Source organism: Pristiophorus japonicus, chromosome 13, assembly GCF_044704955.1.
Source record: "Pristiophorus japonicus isolate sPriJap1 chromosome 13, sPriJap1.hap1, whole genome shotgun sequence".
Lineage (NCBI taxonomy): Eukaryota > Metazoa > Chordata > Chondrichthyes > Pristiophoridae > Pristiophorus > Pristiophorus japonicus.
This window is the reverse complement of record NC_091989.1, coordinates 51536204-51560562: the sequence shown is the minus strand read 5'-3', so window position 1 is coordinate 51560562 and position 24359 is coordinate 51536204. Positions and strand designations below refer to the sequence as shown.

General features: G+C 40.6%; 1 protein-coding gene across 1 annotated transcript in view; it reads left to right on the top strand.

Moving 5' to 3' along the window:
* The window catches only part of lamb1a (laminin, beta 1a), a 103788-nt gene extending 80259 nt beyond the window's left edge, over positions 1–23529 (top strand). Inside the window, exons 25-33 of the mRNA XM_070897468.1 lie at positions 1294–1478; positions 2074–2315; positions 2653–2856; positions 8470–8614; positions 11489–11696; positions 12151–12292; positions 16936–17112; positions 20638–20797; positions 23022–23529. Coding sequence (XP_070753569.1) covers positions 1294–1478; positions 2074–2315; positions 2653–2856; positions 8470–8614; positions 11489–11696; positions 12151–12292; positions 16936–17112; positions 20638–20797; positions 23022–23158 — 1600 coding nt within the window. The 3' untranslated portion in view covers positions 23159–23529. The remainder of the gene's footprint in view (positions 1–1293; positions 1479–2073; positions 2316–2652; positions 2857–8469; positions 8615–11488; positions 11697–12150; positions 12293–16935; positions 17113–20637; positions 20798–23021) is intronic.
* The last annotated feature ends 830 nt before the right edge of the window (positions 23530–24359 follow it).

The following is a 24359-nucleotide window of genomic DNA, read 5'->3' as shown; positions in this document are numbered from 1 at the left end:
TAGTGTCCTCGACCAGGCCAACATCCACAGCATCGAAGCACTGACCACACTCGACCAGCTCCGCTGGACAGGCCACATTGTTCGCATGTCTGACACAAGACTCCCAAAGCAAGCACTCTACTCGGAACTCCTACATGGCAAGCAAGCCCAAGGTGGGCAGAGAAAATGTTTCAAGGATGCCCTCAAAGTCTCCTTGATAAAATGCAACATCCCCACCGACACCTGGGAGTCCCTGGTGAAAGACTGCCCTAAGTGGAGAAAATGTATCCGGGAGGGCGCCGAGCAACTCTAGTCTCATTGCCGAGAGCATGCAGAAATCAAGCGCAGGTAGCGGAAGGAGTGTGCGGCAAACCTGTCCCACCTGTGACAGAGACTGTAATTCCTGTATTGGACTGCTCAGTCACCTAAGAACTCATTATTAGAGTGGAAGCGATTTCGAGGGACTGCCTATGATCTCTAAATGTAGTTCAACTTCCACCCACACAGATTCCACCTACTTGCTCCTTCATTTCTTTCTTCCCAGAGTACAGGCAGGTTATTGTTTTTAATCCATTCTATCAGTTTGTTTTCTGCTGCCACTTTCAGAAAGAATTGGGGTCCCAGCATGACCTGGGAAATGTCCAATAGCATATACTCAAAGGCGTAGTGTCAAGTGGTTTTGCCCATTTTGAAAGCCTAATTATCTGTATGTGTAAACTAAACTATATTAAAGATATACAATGTAGCGTTACTTATTGTCTGGTGTGGAGAGGTTTCACTGAGGGAGGGAGTCATCCTCCACATGCCACATTCAACTGGATCAACCGGTTTGTCCTTTTCAGGAGGTAAGGGTTTGCATATAGATGCTACAATACTTTATTTTTGTTCTCTAATATTAATGTTGCTGCTTGTGGGAGAAGAATTGGTGACATCCTGAACTTGCCATCTTTCATAGGGTGCAGAAAAGGGTCATGTTTCATGTTTTGGGGAATATAACACACAGAAATGTTGCTCGGTCTCAACCACTGACATCAGCTTAATTTAGCTGTATGTGGAGAATAGAATGGTTTATTTTTGGGTGCGGAGCAGAAACTCATTTTCTATTTGGTTTATATTTGTGTACTTGGTAATTGTCAAAATGACGCATCTGATTTCAGCAAATGTTCATTTCATTTACATATTGTATCTAATAGATTGTGGTAATGCTGCCCAATGTCAAGAATTTTAGACAACTGCATCTTGGAATTCGTAGCTTTCCTAATAGCCATTCCTAAGTAAAGTAACTGTATTATGGTTTAAAATTCTTGATTTTAGGAAGAAAGTCACCGATCTTGCAGAAAAGGTGAATGTGATCGAATCAGATCTTGCAGCAACAGAAGACCGAAGTAATGTGACGGACAGGGAACTAAATGTCCTTCAGAGTGACGCTGAGAGTTTAAAATCTGTTGTGAGCGAGCTAGCAGAACAGTTGGAGTACATTAAGAACTCTGATGTCCATGGTGAGTATTTGATTAGATTTATTGGAATTGAAATGATGTTACACTAATGTCTGCAAGCTCGTTAACAGAAATTAGTTATCTTTGTCCGACTGATCTGTTTGCACTGAAATTTGAATGAGGGGGATGTAATTTGGAAATGTCAATCTCCTCACAATACTCTCAAAGAACTTTTGGATTCTTCAGATTATTTCAAAATATAGTGAGAATGTATTTCAAATCTGTTTCTCTGGATATTTAAAGCACTTGTTGGATTTTAATTGCAACTTTGAATGTTCAGTGGTGTTTCTAAATGTATTCTCTAAATAGGGCTCCAGGGAGTATTGTATAATGTTTTGATGGAACAATCATAATTTGTTAACCTGTTTTACACATCAAGCCAATGAAAAGTTTCTGTATTGTTCTGCTCTCGGCACCTGTATGAAAAGAGAAAAGGCGTATGTATATTCAGCACAACCCTAAATGGTGTGATTAGATCTCTCCTTTACAGTTGTAATCACTGGACCACATTTTCTATTGCCCTGCAGAATTTAGTACTCTCACTTGAAAGTAATGCATAATTTGATGTTTTCTCATCTCTCCAATACTCTGCTGTTAGGAGCCTTGGACAGTGTCCAGAAATACTTTAAACAGTCTCTTGAAGCTGAAGAAAAAGTTAATGCTTCCACCACTGACCCTGATAACGTGCTGCTGGAATCCTCAACCATTCGACAAAAGGTAGATGATCTGATTACACAGAGTCAGGATCGCTTTGAGGAACAGCAAAAGGAACATTCACAAAGTCTGGAAGAACTGGCTGAGAAATTGCAAAGTCTAGACCTTTCACCATTAAGTGAAAAGGTACACTTTTATTTATGTTTTCAGGGTTAATTTTAACATTACAAAAACACTATAGAAATTGTGATGGTCTATTTTAAGCAGCCATTTCTAGTTGTACAGTAGAAAAAATACATATAATCAAATTGACATAGTCAGTTAAGAGCAAGTTAAATTTGATCGCAGAATGCGTGTATTCCATCTAAAGTAAGTGTTTGCCCATTTAATGCATTAAACGTGAGACTGATCTATTTTTAAAAATATTGTATCCAGAACACTCCAAGCATTCTTGATGGAACAAAAATCAGCTTTGCAGGAGCTAAATTGTTTAAACTACACTAATTGACATGTGTTTGTTCAGATTTGCGGTAGCCCTGCAGGGATGTCTTGTGCTGAAGCACAGTGTGGAGGTCCAAACTGTAGAGGTGATGACGGAACTAGAAAGTGTGGAGGGATTGGCTGTGATGGACTTGTAACCTTAGCCCATAAGGCATGGCAGAACTCCATGGATTTTGACACCGAGATCCTAAATGCTCTGGCAGAAGTGGACCAGCTTTCTAAAATGGTATGTTTTCCATTTTGAAACTTAGTTGGAGGAAACCGATGTGAGGTTTATCAAGCAATTTGTAGCTTTATTTGAGTATTGGGAGTAAAAGTCACTAAGCGATTATAAAGTGTCAACAAAGATGCAAATTCCCACTTCAGGAAACTGAACCAACACTTTCTGGCAGCAGCCAATGCCACCGCAGTCAGCAAGACACCAGGCAATTCTACAACATTAGTCAGTACTGAAACAGAAATTGCAGGTACTTCACCAAAGCCACCAACACCATTCCAAAAAAAAACTGGAATAGGATAAACATTTTGCTTGTGCACTCCATGCAAAACTCAGTTTTTCTTTTCAGTTGTCTGTATGACTTTGATATAATCTGTGTGACAGTTGACAAAATGAAAACAATGTTTAACCTGCTTTTGGTAAGATTATCTGGGTTCTTTGAATTTAGTTTATGTAAATAGCTCCCATCATATTGTTCAATTTTACCATGATGGCAAACTTGTAATATAAACAGTTTTTTTAAGAATCACCATCTCTGCAACAAATAAGGGATTTAGTACAGTCTCCACCACTATACAGCCCGGGACACACTGCGAGTTTTCTGCTGCAGAAAACGTGCTGGCAAGAGAAAAGTGATGAACCTCGACCTGAAAATTGACCACCTAAACAATGAGCTCTCAAGGATGAGCCAGCGTAGCACCTGGTTTACCTAAACTGTCACTGACTTGGAGACAGCATGAAAAGCTGTCCACTGAATGGCATTAAAAATCCCACCCAGATAGAAAGAGGAAGCCTGAGGGAAAGGAAGGAGGCATTTCTATGCTGGTTTCAGAACACGATTGGGAGAGATGCACTCATCTGTTGGCCCCTTCTAGCCCCAAAAGTCAAGCAGTTGGCTGAAGCACTTGGCAGACCTAGGACACACTAAGAAATGTGAAAAATGTTTGCCATCCATACTTTGGAAGAAGCACTGAGGGTAGCAAGAGTACAGAATGTACTCTGGGTGGAGGACTTCAATATCCATCACCAAGAATGGCTCGGTAGCACCACTACTGACTGAGCTGGCTGAGTCCTGAAGAACATAGCTGCCAAATTGGGTCTGCGGCAGGTACTTGACCTTATCCTCCCCAGTCTACCTGTCGCAGATGCATCTGTCCATGACAGCGTTGGAAGCAGCAACCACTGCACAGTCCTTGTGGAGACAAAGTCCCGTCTTCACAGATGACACCCTCCATCTTGTGTGGCACTACCACTGTGCTAAATGGGATAGATTCAGAACAAAACTGGGCATCCAGGAGGCACAGTGGGCATCAGCATCAGCAGAATTGTATTCCACCACAATCTGTAACCTCATGGCCCAGCATATCCCTCACTCTATCATTACCATCAAGCCAGGGTACCAACCCTGGTTCATTGAGGAGTGCAGTAGAGCATGCCAGGAGCAGCACCAGGCATACCTAAAAATGAGGTGCCAACCTGGGGAAGCTGCAACACAGCTAAACAGTGAAAGCAGCATGCTATAGACAGAGCTAAACAATCCCACGATCAACGGATCAGATCAAATCTCTGCAGTCCTGCCACATCCAGTCATGAATGGTGATGGACAATTAAACAACTAACTGGAGGAGGAGGCTCCTTGGATATCCCCATTCTCAATGATGGCGAAGCCCAGCACGTGAGTGGAAAAGACAAGGCTGAAACGTTTGCAACCATCTTCAGCAAGAAGTGCCGAGTAAATGGATAATCCATGTCGGCCTTCTGATGTTCCCACATCGCAGAAACCAGTCTTCAGCCAATTCGATTTACTCCACATGATATCAAGAAACAGCTGAGCACACTGGATACAGCAAAGATTATAGACCCCAACAAAATCCCGGCTGTCGTGCTGAAGACTTGTGCTCTAGACCTAGTCGCGCCTCTAGCCAAGCTGTTCCCAGTTCAGCTATAACACTGGCATCTACCCGACAATATCGAAAACTGCCCAGGTATGTCCTGTCCACAAAAAGCAGGACAAATCCAATCCGGCCAATTACCGCCCCATCAGTCTACTCTCAATCATCAGCAAAGTGATGGAAGGTGTCATCAACATCTGAATTCCAGAGGTGAGGTGAGAGTGACTGCTCTTGACATCAAGGCAGCATTTGGCTGAGTGTGGCAACAAGGAACCCTAGTAAAATTGAGGTCAATGGGACTAGGGGGAAAATTCTCCCCTGGCTGGAGTCATACCTAGCACAAAGGAAGGTGGTTGTTGGAGGTCAATCATCTCCACCCCAGGACCTCGCTGCAGGAGTTCCTCAGGGCAGTGTCCTCTGTCCAACCATCTTCAGCTACTTAATGATCTTCCCTCTGTCATAAGATCAGAAGTGGGGACACTCGCAACTCCTCAGATAATAGAGCAGTCCATGCCCACATGCAGCAAGACCTGGACAACATTCAAGCTTGGGCTGATTAAGTGGCAAGTAACATTCGTGCCAGGCAAGAGAGTCTAACCACCTCCCCCATGACATTACCACCGTCAAATTCCCTACCATCAACATTCTGGGGTCACCATTGACCAGAAACTTAACTGGACCAGATACACACATACTGTGGCTACAAAAGCAGGTCAGAGGCTGGGTATTCTGCGGCGAGTGTCTCACTTTCTGACTCCCCAAAGCCTTTCCACCATCTACAAGGCACAAGTCAGGTGTGTGATGGAATACTCTCCACTTGCCTGGAGGAGCTCTAATAACTCAAGATGCTCGACACCATCCAGGACAACGCAGCTGCTTGATTGGCACCCCATCCACTACCTTAAACATTCACTCCCTCCACCACCGGCGCACCATGGTTGCAGTGTGTAGAATCTACAGCAACTTGCAAGGCTTCTTAGACGGCACCTCCCAAACCCGCAACCTCTACCACCTAGAAAGTCAAGGGCAGCAGGTACATTGGAATACCATCACCTGCAAGTTCCCCTCCAAGTTATACACCGTCTTGACTTGGAAATATATCGCTGTTCCTTTATCATTGCTGGGTCAAAATTTTGGAACTCCTTAACAGCACTATGGAAGTACCTTCACCACAAGAACTGTAACGGTTCAAGAAGGCAGCTCACCACCACCTTCTCAAGGAAAATTAGGGTTGGGCAATAAATGCTGACCTTGCCAGTGACGCCCACATCCCAGGAATGAATAATAAAAAAATACTACCAGTAAAAGAGATTGCAGACACTTAAGAGTTCGTCACCAGAAACACACACCTTGTTGTAGGATGTTTGGCTAGGATTGATTGGCGAATGATACTTGAGGGGTTGACTGTGGATGGGCAATGGCAGACATTTAGAGACCGCATGGATGAACTACAATAATTGTACATTCCTGTCTGGCATAAAAATAAAAAAGCGAAGGTGGCTCAACTGTGGCTATCAAGGGAAATCAGGGATAGTATTAAAGCCAAGGAAGTGGCATACAAATTGGCCAGAAATAGCAGCGAACCCGGAGACTGGGAGAAATTTAGAACTCTGCAGAGGAGGTCGAAGGGTTTGATTAGGGCAGGGAAAATAGAGTACGAGAGGAAGCTTGCAGGGAACATTAAGACGGATTGCAAAAGTTTCTATAGATATGTAAAGAGAAAAAGGTTAGTAAAGACAAATGTAGGTCCCCTGCAGTCAGAATCAGGGGACGTCATAACGGGGAACAAAGAAATGGCGGACCTATTGAACAAGTACTTTGGTTCGGTATTCACTAAGGAGAGGACACTAACAACATTCCGGATATAAGAAGGGTCAGAGGGTCTAGTAAGGAGGAGGAACTGAGGGAAATCCTTATTAGTCGGGAAATTGTGTTGGGGAAATTGATGGGATTGAAGGCCGATAAATCTCCAGGGCCTGATGGACTGCATCCCAGAGTACTTAAGGAGGTGGCCTTGGAAATAGCGGATGCATTGACAGTCATTTTCCAACATTCCATTGACTCTGGATCAGTTCCTATCGAGTGGAGGGTAGCCAATGTAACCCCACTTTTTAAAAAAGGAGGGAGAGAGAAAACACGGAATTATAGACCGGTCAGCCTGACATCGGTAGTGGGTAAGATGATGGAATCAATTATTAAGGATGTCATAGCAGCGCATTTGGAAAGAGGTGACATGATAGGTCCAAGTCAGCATGGATTTGTGAAAGGGAAATCATGCTTGACAAATCTTCTGGAATTTTTTGAGGATGTTTCCAGTAGATTGGACAAGGGAGAACCATTTGATGTATATTTGGACTTTCAGAAGGCTTTCGACAAGGTTCCACACACGGGATTAATGTGCACAGTTTAAGCACATGGGATTGGGGGTAGTGTGCTGACATGGATTGAGAACTGGTTGGCAGACAGGAAGCAAAGAGTAGGAATAAATGGGTACTTTTCAGAATGGCAGGCAGTGATTAGTGGGGTACCGCAAGGTTCTGTGCTGGGGCCCCAGCTGTTTACACTGTATATTAATGATTTAGACGAGGGGATTAAATGTAGTATCTCCAAATTTGCGGATGACACTAAGTTAGGTGGCAGTGTGAGCTGCGAGGAGGATGCTATGAGGCTGCAGAGCGACTTGGATAGGTTAGGTGAGTGGGCAAATGCATGGCAGATGAAGTATAATGTGGATAAATGTGAGGTTGTCCACTTTGGTGGTAAAAACAGAGAGACAGACTATTATCTGAATGGTGACAGATTAGGAAAAGGGGAGGTGCAACGAGACCTGGGTGTAATGGTACATCAGTCATTGAAGGTTGGCATGCAGGTACAGCATGCGGTTAAGAAAGCAAATGGCATGTTGGCCTTCATAGCGAGGGGATTTGAGTACAGGGGCAGGGAGGTGTTGCTGCAGTTGTACAGGGCCTTGGTGAGGCCACACCTGGAGTATTGTGTACAGTTTTGGTCTCCTAACCTGAGGAAGGACATTCTTGTTATTGAGGGAGTGCAGCGAAGGTTCACCAGACTGATTCCCGGGATGGCGGGAATGACCTATCAAGAAAGACTGAATCAACTGGGCTTGTATTCACTGGAGTTCAGAAGAATGAGAGGGGACCTTATAGAAACGTTTAAAATTCTGATGGGTTTAGACAGATTAGATGCAGGAAGAATGTTCACAATGTTGGGGAAGTCCAGAACCAGGGGTCACAGTCTAAGGATAAGGGGTAAGCCATTTAGGACCAAGATGAGGAGAAACTTCTTCACCCAGAGAGTGGTGAACCTGTGGAATTCTCTGCCACAGAAAGTTGTTGAGGCCAATTCACTAAATATATTCAAAAAGGAGTTAGATGTAGTCCTTACTACTAAGGGGATCAAGGGGTATGGCAAGAAAGCAGGAATGGGGTACTGAAGTTGCATGTTCAGCCATGCACTCATTGAATGGCGATGCAGGCTAGAAGGGCCGAATGGCTACTCCTGCTATGTTTCTATGTTGTACAAAATTTAGGCAATAAAGATTTCTATGTACCAGACCAGTCTTGATTCATGTTACTTCCTGCATTATAGTAATTCTCATTTTATTGCAATTTGCTTGGTTGTCCCGAGTGGCTGCAATTAAGCAGGTTCTATTGGGTGTACACTTATTAGATTACATGGGCCATTAATAGGTGGTAATATTGTGTCCCTGCAGGTCACTGACGCAAAAGTTAAAGCAGATGAGGCTAAACTAAATGCACAAAAGGTCCTGTTAAAAACCAATACAACAAAAGAAAAAGTGGACAAAAGCAATGAAGACCTAAGGAATCTTATCAAGCAAATCAGGGAATTTCTTACACGTAAGGATTAAGATGACATTTTTTAAAATGTTATCGTGCATTTATCTCTGCATGCTAGTTTATTTGGTGTGTTAGTTTATTTATTGTGTAATATCGCTCACAAAATATCAGGGTGAGGAATAAACCAAATGATTATGGAGAGCGACTTTGAGTTCCATGATTAGAAAATGTGTTAACTCTCCTTTTGCTATATTTATTTATAGCCAGAAGACCAAGATAGTCTATACCACAGACCTTTCTGTGGTTGCTGTGAATACAGTTCTGACTTGTTGATAAAAATATGATTCTATAGCATTCATTTGCTCATCCCAGTTCATTTCTTTAGCTATTCCTCTGCAAGACTAAATGCTTTAGTGTCGAGCAGTTATCCATCTAATTGCTGTTTGGGATTCTTATGCTTCAACACGAGTGTTGATTGGTCACCTAGTATTTATTGTAATGGTACCACAGTTAGTCAAGGAAAAATAACAACTGATGTAGCACAGGCTTTCACCAGCCTTGGCTTGATGCCTTTTCAACCTAGTTTATATTGTAGTTCACTTAAGTTTAGTTTCAGAAATCTGGCAGAAATTACTCATGTTTTTTTTAAGTAAAATTCTTTTATTCAACATACTGTGTATAATTTGAGCAAAACAAATTTGAAATATGTTTATTCCATTAAGACACTTCCATCCTTCACCTTGTGACAGTTTTGTCTTATACAGTCTGTCTACAGACCTTTGTGTCTCCCATTATTATCTGCTGTATTTGCACTGCTCCAAAAGCATCTGTCCAGCATTGCACCCACTGGATTATGTCATTTTCAGTAAATGAGCTTGGAGTGATTTCTTCGAAACTTTATATCATAACTATTCTTTTAATCTATATTTTCTGCAATAAGACATGTAATGAACCAATGCGTCTCACTACCTTGCGTATTGCACATTCTGGCAACATCTAAAGAAAGACCGTAACAAGAAAAGGGTTCCAATGGTTTGAGTTAATGCAATATAGACTGGTTTAATCAATGGCACCGACACAGTTAAGGAGAATAACAAATCTGTCTTTCTGTGCCCTTGTCAAAGAGACTTTGGAATGGAGGGAATTTTTTTTCCACTCACTGTAATTCTTCATTGGCTTCACCATAAGACACATTTGGTAACTTTTATATGGACCATTACAAATTGAGGTTCCCTAGCAATTAATATTTGGGGCTGGACCAGTTTGAATGTTTTTTTTTGTGGGCTAGATCCTTGCTGTGTCCATGGGTGCAATGGAATGCAGCATTGCAGCTGATATATTGAGAACAAATCTTTGGTTTACTTGATGCTTGTGGTTCATGAAAGCATCAATAACTGGGTTCCTGGAGCAAAAAGTACTGCACGCAAAGCTATGTGTCCACAGGATGGCATGTGACCAAGTTTACTCAGTAATTTACTGATCAGGATTTTCCTGTACTGTGCCAACCCTCTGAGCATTCCCTTGCCCTTTCCTTATACCCGTTACATTTTAAAGCCTTTTCATCTCACTTTCCTGATAGGACATTCCAAGTCTTAATAATCATTTGCATAAAAATGTTTCCTTTTGTTCTTTTGGTGGTGATCTTACATTTATACTCTCTATTTACTGACTCGCCAGCCAATGAAAATAGTTTTTCCCTCTTTAACGTATCACAACTCCCTCATAACTTCTCTCTCCTAGTGAAAAGAGCTGTAGTTTTTTTTAAGTCATTAATTAAAGCCACTCATCCTTGGAGCCATCCTAGTAAATTTCTCCTATACTCTCTCCATAGCAATGACATATTTCATAAAGTAAAATGCATAAAACTGGACACACTATATTCTAATTGCAGCCTAGCCAATTATTTGTATATGTTTAGTATTATCTCTATCTATAATACCCAAGAATCTGATGCTACGTACCAGCAAAATATACTCTAATAAGCCTCCAAAAGGCCAACCTGAATGATGATATTCAACATAATGAATCATTTTCATCAGAGTTATTTCCTCTAATTCATAATGAAGCTTCTCAGGTTGAGGGGTTTTGCATTCCAATTGTAGATTCCTCAAACTGTGCTTTTGAACAAGTTAGTGATCGAGGCCCTTTCAGAGCAGGAGGAAAGGGGTTTCTAATCTATTCTAGTGGTATTTTCAGAAGTCAAAGTTACCACTTATCCTCCATCTGCATTATAGGATCAAACTCAAGATGGTGATGCTGTTCTTTGGCACTGTAACTTAGAGACTGATTTTAAGCACCTTGGATCTAAATGACATTTATTCACATGATAGTTCAGATTCTGTGCCAGGGCACAGGGAAAAGCCAACATTAGCGACTTTCCTTCAGATTTGTATCAGAATGACAGTCAGTAGCTATCACCTTGCCCTTAACACCTGTACATATTTAGACAATAGATTGATCGGAACATCTGAGATGAGCAATGCAGGAGTGAAATGCAAACTTAAAAGGTGATGTAATCAAATGGGTTTTATTTAGATTTTTACCAAGAAATCCAACTCCAGCTTCCTTGTTCTGTGCAACAATTTCAGTCATGTAGGCTTTCATTTAGTGCAGAAATGTTGTTCCAGTTTAATAACTAGATTCTATTTGACAGTATAAATCCAGTGCTGATTACTCCTCAGATCCAGTCACATAAGGGACATGCCAAATAGTATTGCTAATATATGCTATCATCGATGTCACGAGCAATCATTAGTATATAACAGGATAACTTTGACTGAAAAAAATAGTTGAGTGATAATTAGATTTCTAAATTGATTGTGTTTTAGGTTAACATTTTTCAACTTAGCTGTATCTTGCATATCTTTTTACTATTACCCATTAATTGTTTGGTCTAAAAATGTATCAACAGCTTTGTTTTGCTTCTCCCTGCAGAGGATGGTGCTGATCTAGAGAGCATTGAGGCGGTTGCCAATGAAGTATTGAAGTTAGAAATGCCAACCACTCCTCAGCAGCTTCAGGATCTGACCAATGACATCCGTGCCCGAGTAGAGAGTCTGTCAGATGTAGAAATGATCCTAAACCAGAGTGCAGCAGATATTGAGCGGGCTGAAGCACTGCTGGATGAGGCCAGGAGATCCAGGTGTGTCACAAAATCTCTTCTTGCTTAAACTACCAACTACATCTGCTAGATGCAACTTTAGTTAAAATTAATATTTTCTACTTATTAATCTTTTGAGTTCAACAACCTGTACTCTCATTTTAATAGTATATATTAGCAATACTATTTTGCAGTCCGTAACTGCTGATTTCTTAAATTCAGAGTGATTACTTAATCATGAATCTTTCAGTATTGATTTCCCCCTCGATTCCTCCCATCTGTCACACAAAGCCCAGTGCCCACCAGAGTTCCTGTCACTAAAAATTAAAACCACTTGACAAATTACAAAATATCCTGATATGATGTTCGAGGCTCCTTATTTTAATGGCTATTACAAACCACCTGAACATAATCTGCTCTGATTAAATTATAAATATTACAATAGAGGCTGATCATATTAATGGGATATCTCAAAAACTACTTGTGTGTGTTACAGAATTCATGCAACAGATGTTAAAGTCTCAGCTGATCGTGTAAAGGAGGCCTTGGATGAAGCTGAAAGGGCACAGAGTGCAGCAGCAAAAGCCATCAAACAAGCTAATGAAGACATTGAGGGGACACAAAACCTACTGACCTCAGTACGTCACTATTTAGACAGTATACAAAGACTTAAGTTGCAAGGAATGTTAAGAATTGTAGGGTTCAGGTGTCCTTAAACCATGAAATCAAAACTCCATTCTTACAGCCTTAATAATATCCACCCATCTGCATAAATGTATTAGCACTGGGACCAGACATCTACCCGGTCAGTTTAAGAATACTTATTCTTCCATTGTCCTCTGCACACTAAATAATATAGCTAATTTGTAAACTGGGGAAACTCCTAATGAAATTAATGATTTGACTTTGTGTATGCCACATGACGCACTATTTTCTTTCCTCATGTCAGTTTAAACTGCTGTCAAATTGATTTTTTTCCCCTAAAGACATTGCTGCTAATCTATATGAACTGAATCTTGAATACTACATTTTTGTTGTCTCTCTTCACTTTCCCCCTTGCCTCCCACCCCAAAAAGCAGATTATTCCTGGCGTACTGTTTTGTTGAAACATACAGACCTCTGGTACATCACTCCGATCTCCATACTTCAGGTGTGAACTTGAGTGACCTCAGTGAGCTGTTTGACTGCGGCGGGTGCCACAGCCGCGCCAGACCTCAGTTGATGTTTTTATATGCACACTTTCTGACAGGAAATTACAGGACAGTGATCAGGAGTATTAATCCTGGTTGGATTTAATCTTCTACAGTCCAGACATGTTGAGGCTTAACTAGCTCACTCCACACAGACCAGGAACCTGACATTTTCATGGTCTGTATAGCATCAAACAAGTCATTACATTTACCCATCGAGCCATGGGAAGAATTTAGGAACCTAACACTTTAACAAATAGCTGGCTAAAATATTTTTAAGATAGCTACAGATTAGAAATTTGAAACAAATTCACACAATTTCTGTTCAGGGTCTTTTCTAAAATTGCATTTAGTGTCTGTCAAAATTCAATTGTACTTGTCAAGCAACCCTGATGCCTTCATCTGATACTTGTGAATTTATAGCTGACCCCAGAGCAAGAAAGCATCAGGGTTCTAATGTTGTACTAGAAACTGTCTTTGAACTGCTCTGCAGGTTTATGTTTCCTGATAAAATGCCAGCATCTCACCCATTGCCTACAGCTGTATTGCCACTTGTATCAACAAAATAGTCCATGCTCAGTTTAAGTCTGTGCAGTCCCTGTGATTAGATCAAAGAACTGGAACAAAGTTAACTATTACAGACTCCTAAGTGCATATTTGTTTGACAGCAAATGTACAGCGTAATCTGTTGCAATTAAAATGGTCTTTTATCTCTGTCTCATCTTCACAGTTTTAGCATGTGTCTTTGTCTGTTTCAATAATCCAGCCATGCTTGCAGACAGACACCTGTTTGTTTAAACTTCTTATCTAAGTGAAATATAAAGTAAATGCAACTGATGAAAAAGAAAGTAGCAGCTTTAATCTAACCACCACAGAATTGACAAGTCTGTGTGTGTATTGGTATATTGAAAATTCAGGTTATTGCACTCAAAAGTCATGCAACTTTGCATACATGAAAAATCTTAATGTGCTATGGGGTTGACAGAATTTTGTACCATTAAGTTGGTTATAGAAAGGAAGATTGATTAACCACATAATGCTAGTTGTGAATGCAGAATAGATTATATCCAGGCTCAAATCTAGATCCTTTCAGTACTGCTGATATCTTTGTATTTACCTCAGAATTAATAATTTTTCACATCTTTATACATTATAATTTTGTTGCCAACATTGTTCCTTTCATTCTATTTTAATGTGCAACAGACTAAAATTCAGAGGTGAAATTTCTTCAAGAAAGAATATTCAAGGTGATCTCTGTTGTACGACTGTCTTGTTCTTTTCACTTTGTTGCTTTAAAAGTCAAATTACACACACACTCAGTTGTAGTAAATGCAGGATCAGGTCTTTTATTCAGACATTCATACTATACAAACCAAGTATGAAAGTTACTGAGACACATCACAAAGGCAGCTCTCTGCTTGCTCCGATTTCTGTGGCTGCTTGTGAGGCACACACACACCTTCTGAGTTTTCAGTGTCTAGTGGCATACTCTCATCTTTATACCGAAAAAGCCTTTGAACTCTTATTTCTTTGTGTAGTACATTTAGACAATTAACATGCAGATGATGTAGAATCAAATGGCATTATCCTGAAATCACAGCTAACTGCTTTCTGAATCGTTTAACATATAGACGATGTCATCAAATTATTATTTGCATGGTAACAAGGTACACTCAAATACAGACAATGTCATGAATTACTATATTGAATTACTATACACAACTCAGATTATTATTCGCATAGTAACAAGGTACACTCAGATACTCAACATGCAGATAAATGACCCCATATCATTTAGCAGCCTGTTTTAATCCAATCTTGAATCTTCCAACTTTTAACCCTTTTGATTTCTCCAGACTGCGCCGAAGCAAAGAGTTTCAGAAATGCAGGCTTGTCCTCCCACGTTCCCCCACTTCTTCTCTTTGCCTCTCTGCAGGTCTTATCTGGGTAACATTTGTGTGGCCATTTGAGCTCATTCAACAGCATTCTCCAATTGTAGTGCTTGTTTTCGAACACTCCATCTGTAATCAAAATGTCCAGCACAATGTCCACAATTGCTTGATTCAAACTCAGTAGCTGTTGAAATCTTGTACTCCATTTCCGCATTTCCGTCTTCCAAGTAGGATTGCTGCAGATTCAGATTCTCAGGATGCTATTTTAAAATCCATTGGTCTGTGATCACCATATCCATTTTTACTTAGGTCACCTTTCAATTTTTGATGTTTTCTGTTGAATTCCATGCTGTTTACATTCAGAAATGTAAACTTGCAATCAGTGTCTTTGAGCAAGTCTGTCGTCCTCTGCACAGCCTTTAACAATTTTCTCTGCTTTGTGGGAGAAGTGTAACAACATGGAGTAAAGGATGACTGAAATGCTGAATAGTCAGTCGAGAGTCCCAGTCTTTCTCTCCGTTCAGCCTTCAGAACTGCTGTAATTTCCTCTCTCGACATTTGTAACACTCCAACTTCTATTTCGCATCCTTCAAGATCATGTTTATAACTCCCACATTTGAGCTTTTCACTGAACATCTCATCAGTTCTGAGTAGCCCGTTCCTACAGAAACTTTAAATGCTTCTGAACAAGCTTCTCTCACTGCTTTCATCTCTGACTGTTCAATAACTGCTCCTCGTGCATCTGGGGTGATGAGGTACTGCCTCTGAAGAGGGGAATCCCCTTCCTCCAGGACCACCTCAACCTTCATTTGTCCGGTGGACCCTGTGTTAATTTCCCGCTGCCCTTCTACACAAGCCTCAATAAGGGTATGCCGCCACTATCCTGAAGCAAGGGTCAAGGGTCCGAAAGAAACGACATGTGGTTGAGGTGTGGCATCCCTATAGGAATCCTCCCTCACCTGCGGAATCTACCCCCGACCTCAGCAACCGAACCACGGTATCATTCCTGTCTGTAACTCTAGCTTCTCTTTCCTGATTCTTCAACTTTTCTAATTCTTTAGCCAGTCTATCCCTGTCCTCTAACAACTGACGGGTCAGGATCCAGGCACCACCTGGTCCTTTTATGCGACGACTCATGGGATTCATCCACTTAGGCCTTTCTGCCTTCCATTGCTGTAACCTCTGTCTCACTTCCATGACTGAAATTCCTGCAGCTCTCTGATACAAGCTTTCTACCCTTGTCAACCATTTATCAAAACTATCATCCCTGCACTAGGCATCTCCTTCCAGAACTACTGAAGGGGGCAGGAGAGTCAAAATGATCTCTGTGTATCATCCCTGTAATGACTGATATCAGTCCAATTATTTCCCAAACTTTTACACAACTGGAATATATGTTTCCCCTGCCGCTCCGATTTCCGTGGCTGCTTGTGAGGCGCACACCACCTGAGATTCCAGTGTCTTGTGTCAAACTCTCATCTTTATACCGAAAAAACCTTTGAACTCTTATTTCTTTGCAGAGTACATTTAGACAATTAACATGCAGGCAGTGTAGAATCAAATGGTATTGTCCTGAAATCACGGCTAACTGCTTTCTGAATCGTTTAACATATAGATGATGTCATCAAATTATTAATTGCATAGTAACAAGGTACACTCAAATACTCAACATACAGATAAATGACCCCATATCGTCTAGCAGCCTGTTTTAATCCAATCTTGAATCTTCCAACTTTTAACCCTTTTGATTTCTCCAGACTGCGCCGAAAGAAAGAGTTTCAGAAATGCGGGCTTGTGCTCCCACAATCTCTAGTTCCACTGTAGTTGTAATTTGCCAATTAAAATGAATATATAGCAGTGAGAAGAATATTTGTAACTGGACATTACTGTAAATTTACATCACCCATCATCCTCTCTTTGAAATAATTTTCTTGTCTCCTGGAGTCGTCCTCTGAGAGACTAGAGTGAGAAAATTACAACATCTAATTGGCAAATCAGTACAGTTTCTACTTCAAAACTAAACTGAAATCTTTAATTCCTCTAAAGTGCAGGTATAGTCCAAATGAAAATGTGTTAACTGTTAGTGCTGTATCTCCCTTGTGTTGAATGGTTACTGGCAAGTTATTGAATAACTGAACTTGTTTGTTTACCTATACTACTTCAATACAAATCTTTGCTTTTTTTAAAAATAAATTTTAGATTGAATCGGAGACCGTAGCATCAGAACAAAGTCTCAACAATGCTACTGTACGCTTGGCACAGATTGAAAAGGATATCGATGAACTAAAACAAAAGACCACTGACAACATAAACACTGCCGAAGATATTGGGAACACAGCAGATAAAGTAAAGCAGGCTGCAGATGAAGCCAAACAGGTAGGCATAAACTCGCACGTTAAGAAAGAACTCGCATTTATATAGCACAGTAGGATGTCCCAAAGTGCTTCAAATCAGTTGAATATGTAGGCAAAAATGGTAGCCCACTTGCACACATTGAGGTCCCGCAAATGGTAAACCAGATGAATGGGCAGTAATTTTGTGTTCAGCCATGTTAGTTGAGGGGAAAATGTTGGCCAGGAAACTGGGTGAACTCCCTGCTCTGATCTCGATAATGCCATGGAATATTTTATGTCCACTTGAACAGACAGGCAGGACCTTGGTTGAAGTCAAATCTGAAAAACCACATTTCTAAAAGTGCTTATGTTAAATCTAGGTGAATCACCATGTAAACCAGAAAATATTTCACCCACCAGGAAACTTTACATATTTAAGTGTTACATTATTTTGCATTCTCTGCTAGTTATGGCAGATTATACAGGAACAATACATTACTGATAATGTATAATGTATTCCTGATGGGGAAGTGTTTCAAAATAAACCTTTGCATGTTGCACATATTGGTTGCTTAATTTTTCTTCTGAAATATTTAAATTTATCTAAACATCGCTTTGAAATCTAAACATAATTTATCAAATGAATAGATGCTCGTCTATTTTCAATCATTTTGGAGTAAATTAAGCATTCAATTTACCTATTCTCTCAATCTTAAATAGTTGAATAATTTTACCATGGAGCCTTCTCTTCAGGGTAAGCAATCCCAGGTTCTTAAAGCTCTTCTTATTGCCACAGATGCCTTATGCTATCTATCATTGGTTGATCTTTTCTGTCTTACCTCCGGTGCCTGTATATCATTACTCTTGACTCTGAGTGTATATGCAAGTCCAATTCCGAAACTTGAGCGTATAATCTAGGCTTCAGTGCAGCACTGTCGGACATGCCATCTTTTAGATGAGACGTTAAACTGAGGCCCCATTTGCCTTCTCTGGTGGAAGTGAAAAGTCCCATGGCACTATTCAAAGAGGAGCAAGGGAGTTCTCCCAGTGCTGTTGTTAATATTTATTCCTCATGTCATATATCTTATTGCTGCATGTGGGACCTTGCTGTGAGAAAATTGGCTGTCATGTTTCCCTACATCACAAGTGACAACACTTTAGAAAAATACTTAATTGGCTGTAAAGCACTTTGGGATGTCCTGACATTATGAAAGGCATTCTGTAAATAAATGCAAGTCCTTTTCCTTCTTATTTGCTTTCATTGTCCCTCTCTTTCAGGAAGCCTTCTAATACTTTACACAAAACAAATAGTAAGCTCACTGTCCTCTACTTTCCTGGGACTGCCACAATGCTCCTTTTTAAAGAATGGTTCTATGTTGGATTCTACTCCCATTTTCAAAACTCCCTGAAGATAATGGAAAGGATGTTACTGATTCACTGGCCTTCTCTTTACGTACCCTTGTGTGAAATCCATGCAGTCCTGGTGCCGTGTTTTCCTTTAACTTCCTTGGGCTATCACTGATCACCCTTTCCAAAATTTCTATTTATTTTTGTACTTCTATTCTCTGCAGAACTTCAACATCTGTGTTGAGTTAGCTCATGTTGCTGTGTGAACACAAATAAGAAATCATTTTCTGATGGGTTAGATGAAATGGGGTGAAGGAGGCTCATATGGAGCATAAATGCCAGCATAGACCAGTTGGGCCAAATGGCCTGTTTCTGTGCTGTAAATTCTATGCAAGTGTAATCATTAAAACAGTTATGTTACCTTAGTAAACAGTGCCATCTTGTGGTGTATTTGGATTGCCCATCCATTGTGGCTGTTGATGGTATATATAGAATTACATGGAATATATAGCACATAAACAGGCTATTCAGTAAATGCTGGCGTTTATTCTCCACTTGAACCTCCTTCCATCCTTCCTCATCTAACACCAGTACTAATAACCCTCTATTCCCTTTGCCCTCATATGTTTATCTAGCTTCCCCTTAAATGCATCTGTACTATTTGCCTCAACCATTCCCTGTGGTAGCGAGTTCCATATTCTCACCACTCTTGAGTAAAGAAGTTTCTTCTGAATTTCCTATTGGATTTCTTGGTGACTGTCATATTGATGGTCTCTTGTTTTGCTCTTCCCATGAGTGGAAACGCTCTCTCTGGGCTGGATTTTCAGTTGTCTAACGCCTCAGTTAGCGGCCACAGGGGACGTTTAGCGTAAGAGGTTACCGACTGGGAGCGCAGCTTTTAATGTTCCGCCCGAAAATTCATTAGAGGCTCACCGGGGGCACAAACCAGTAGCGCCTGGCTGCTGAAGATTAGTGCGATCCTGACGTCAGTTGTGGTGCAACGCCCCGGACAGTAAATTAGGTGTGGCTGCCTTATTTAGCGACCACCAAGTACGACATCTGGAAGAACAGTCGGTCCAGGCTTGCAGAGTCGTTAACTGGTGGCTACTTAAAGGGATGAGGAAGCGCTTTCCTTGGAGGTCACAGTCTGTGCAACGTTTACACAGAGCACAGTACATGAGCCTTCGAGTTTGCAGCGGCAGACAGACATAACAGTACAGGTTGGAAACAAGTGATTTTGAAAACTTTAATGGGTGCATTACTATGCCGTACCTTTAAGACTCGGATTTTGCCGGAATCTAAATCCGAGTTTGGTGCATGTGCATTGGGTCCGTCAAATTTACCGACCAAACATTCGTTATGGCCTCCACAGCCGTAGTGTGCAATGGCTGATTTAGCATCCCTGTCAGCTCTTTGACCGATTCTGATGAATTTCTGGGCGGAGGGCGCAAACTTTTTCAAGGCGCTAAAATTACCGCTCCGCTTGGGTTACCGCCTCATGAGGCGATCCCGAATTTCTCCCCCTCTCTGTTTACTCTATCAAAACTTTTCATAATAGACCTCTAGAACACCCTCAGTCTTTTCTTTTTCCAGCCTGTTCATCCTTTTCTGATGGTTATAACCTCACAGTTCTAGTATCATCCTTGTAAATCTTTTTTGCACCCTCTCCAGTGCCTCTATATCCTTTTTATAATTGGTGACCAGAACTGTACACAGTCCTCCCAAGTGTGGTTTAACAAGTTTTGGCATAACTTCTCTACTTTTCAATTCTATCCATGTGGAAGTACACCCTCATGTTTGGTTTTATTTTGATATGGTCTTATTGACCTGTGTCACAACTTTGTACTCTGAGATCCCTTTGCTCCTCTACCCCATTTAGATTCTTATTTTCCAAGTAATATGTGACCTCCTTATTTTTCTTACCAAAATGTAAAACCTCACACTTATCGATGTTTCATTTGTCAATTATATTCCCATTCTACAAGTTTATTACTGTCTTGTAATTTATTGCAGTCGTCATCAGTATTGACTGTCTCCTTTCTCTCCCACCTTCCCCCCCCTCCCACCACAACCCCAAAAAAATTGGTGTTTGTAAATTTAGAAATTGAGTTTTTGATTCTAAAGTCTTAAGTTTTAAATCTTGTAGGACCACACTTTCCACCTTCTGCCACTCTGAATAGCTACCCTTTACCCCCATCTTACAAGATTTTTTTTAACCTAGGTACTCGATACTGTCCTTAAAGAAAAGTACACTATTGTGGAAGACACCATTGGAAAAAAATCTGATGCAGCTTCTGATGCTCGAAAGAAAGCAAAGATGTTACAGAATGAAGCTGAATCATTGTTAGAGGATGCAAGTCGGAAACTTGAGTTACTAAAGAGTAAGTATTGCACTGAATGTAACATGCAGTCATTACACGATTCAATGAGAAGGACAGTAACACAATGCTAAACCAAAAGGCTGCTTACATAAATATTTATGGCTTAAATTTAACTTGTAATTGGACTGGTTAAATTTAGTGTCAACTAATTCAAATACTGAGTAAGATGGAATTCAGTCCTGCTGGTCAACGTCTTTACAATTCGAGACCGAATACTGTGTTTATTTCTGGCAGGAATAGCACAACAGTTAGCCAGCTAAGATCACAATTGTCAAAATGTTTGGCTTAAGTAGAACACAAGTCACCCTCAACATAGAGGGATAGAATGTTATCCAGACTGGACTTGAGGTCAGGGCTGAGAGCAGAGAATAATGGGGAAAAGCACTGAGACATTGTGGCAGGGACTGTTTTAATCATATAGAGCTTCCTCATTCACACTGTATACAGGGAGTGCACTCATTCACACTGTATACAGGGAGTGCACTCATTCACACTGTATACAGGGAATGCACACATCAGTTCTGTTTCTTCTATTGTCAGCGATAGTTGATTTGGGTTAGCACATCAGGGAAAAAAACTGGACAGGCATAAATATTAAAAAATCTTATGTTCTTACTTGCATATATCTTTAACTTTAATCTCAATAGATTAGTTGGCGTTCAATTCATCAAATGAGTACTCGAACCTAGTATACTGGCAAAATAAATTGAAATCTAGTGGTTCATTGTTGGCCTCAGTTGATGCCGCCTAGATTCAAGATTTGTAGTCCTTGCATGAGATCCTTTCTGCTTTGATCCCAGCATAAGTCTTCGTGTCTGTTGCCAGTGACGTTCACCTGACTACCCGCGATCTTTCAAGGCTTACCTCTGCTAACATTGTTTCTGAATGTTGGAGTTGATCGTTGAGCACAGCCACTCTAGATGCTTAAACCCCATCTCCTCAGCCTTCTTAAAGGCCAAAAAGCTGCTCCATCTAAAATCCATGCATTCTGTCATGGGTGTCACCCCCTCCCAAACTCTGTCGATCTCTACTTTAATGTACACCTATGATCTTCCCCCGCCTCCCTTGGTGGAAAAAAAATGAGCAACTCCTGTTGATATCCCTGGAATCTTCTCATTAGATATTTTCCAGCTCCCTCAACAGTGTTAATTTGCCCTATCCCTTCTGAGAGTCTGCCCACATATCCAGTATCCCGTGAAATAAGTGTTTTTGCCTAATCCTTACTTGAAGTTTTTGAATTTTGTACTTGTATCTTTTAGTCCCATCACCATCCAGGTTAAATAGCTTAATTCAATCTAAGCTGTAGCCTTCATTTATTACTTTTTCATTTGAATGCTATTCGAGATATATGATTTGGTACAATAGGTACTGAGGACATCCTCAGCAGACATGGGTCTCGCTAAAATGTGTTGAAATTAAAAAAGAAGTTTTGTTCAGTTTACTTCTTATCCAGGTCAGCACGTGAAATCTTATCTTAGTTATTCAACGTACATTTCATCTGAAGTCATTTCTGCCCCATCGTGCAGCATAGACTTGATTTTCGTAGCTGCGGCAAGGAAAGCAATTGACCTGGGTGGAAGTAAACTCATAATTTGGAGATTTTATTTTCCATAGTCAATACCCAGCTCTTCACACAGGATCATGAAGTGTCAACACACATGAGTATTTTAAAGACAAGTAATACAAAAATGTGAATCAACCTAGCAACTTATCAATTCACCAGCTGACAAAATATTTTTCTATTTGAATGTTTGTCACAGAATTTAACAGTGCATTCAGTTAGAAAATCTGAATGACATTAGTGAAGCTTATCCCACAGTAAACTGCACCAGATGAAAGTATAAATTGAAGGGTTGCAATTAGCAGCAATTGATCAGCAACGTACATGTGCATTCTTGTATGAAAGATAATATGCCAGTTGTGCACTGTATAGACTCTATTATCCAAAGTTAAAAGCTATTAGGATTTAACAAATTAAAGCAACGATGAAATTGTGAGCACTGCACCTTCAGTTAAGATCTAAATGCAGGAGTAAATGAAAACCAGCATTGAACTTGATTCATAAATGCAGCAGCATTGATTGTACTAAACATCTTCATTCACTTCATAATTAAAGTATACGATACAGAATGCAGAAATGACAAGACTAATAACCTAAAATCTGTGTAATCACATCTAACTACTCAAGAATTGAAATTGTGAGCTAACATTGTGTTTTCTACAGAACTGGAAAAAAGTTATGACGACAATCAGAAAGCCTTGGAGGAAAAAGCACAAAAGTTAGTAAAACTGGAAGAAGATGTGCGTACATTGCTGCAGACAATTAGCCAGAAAGTTGCTATCTACAGTACTTGTTTATAATGACAATCATTTCACTGACATTTATACTCTTCAAGTTGCCTTACTGTCAGTATCCAATATTCTACTTGTTAAGCTGAAGAACAATCAAAACCAAGCCAATTTTTTTTAAAAGGAAACTTGCAAATTTAATGAATCGTTGTTTAAAACAAGTGCATGTTTTACTTTTATGCACTTTGGTTTATATTTAAAATGTTTAAATAGTAATGTTTGAGACATAAAATGCAATCTACAACCATCATCAGTATTTTTGTATTACAGTTCATTTTTAAAAGACCAAATTTAATGAAGTAAATGAATTCTCTGAAAAATGTAGCAAGCTTTTGCAGCTAGTATTTAATACATTTATTGCAATCACACTATACATGACATGGATACAGTAAGTATTCATTGAGCAATAAATGCTTTAAAAAATAAATGTCTTGATGTGTAGGAATTGCACTGTATCGGCAGATACAATCCGGTTAGAAAAAAATCAGTGATTGGCACGAAAGAAGCAACGTTTTCTGAAATAGCAGTGTAAGAGACAGTGAAGCTTAAAATACCAAAGCAGGACGAGGGATGTATTTCCACTGCTATAGTGAAATTGCTGTATATCAACACTGCAGTCTTGGGTGTAAGCAAACCCTCAAGCCAGTGGTGGGGCTCAACCTGTCTCCAAAATGAATAAAAAACACTCTACAAATGGTCCTGTGGATGGCTATTTTTGCCATGCCCAGGAACAGACCCAAGAGAAGGTCCTCTGACTCTTTTGAAATTGGGGAGGCCAAGAATATTAGGGGGAGAGATTCTGTTGCGTCCCGTTTGGCTTTTTGTGCCAGGCCCCGGAGTCGGGTTACCGCCTGCGAGAGGGAGCAGGCACAGCACTGTGCACTGGGCCGCGTAGCGCTAACACGTAGGAGGGGTTCTCCCCTCATTAAAGGGGAGGGCCCAAGCTGCCAACTCAACGAGGTTCCACCTGGATCACCGGGGAGCGGGGTGCCATGCCACCAATCCGGCATTCTAGTATAGCACCGGACTGCTAGATGGCGGCACAGACCCCGCGTTCAACACTCCAATGGGGTGCTCATGAAAATGACATTAATTTCCAAGATGACCGACACCTCCCCTTTAAGTAGCAGCCCGCAAGCCGCCTGCTATCCCGTTCACCTCCCCTGAAGCTATCGCTGGCATCACCTGGCAAAGCTTCAAAGGGCGCGGGTCA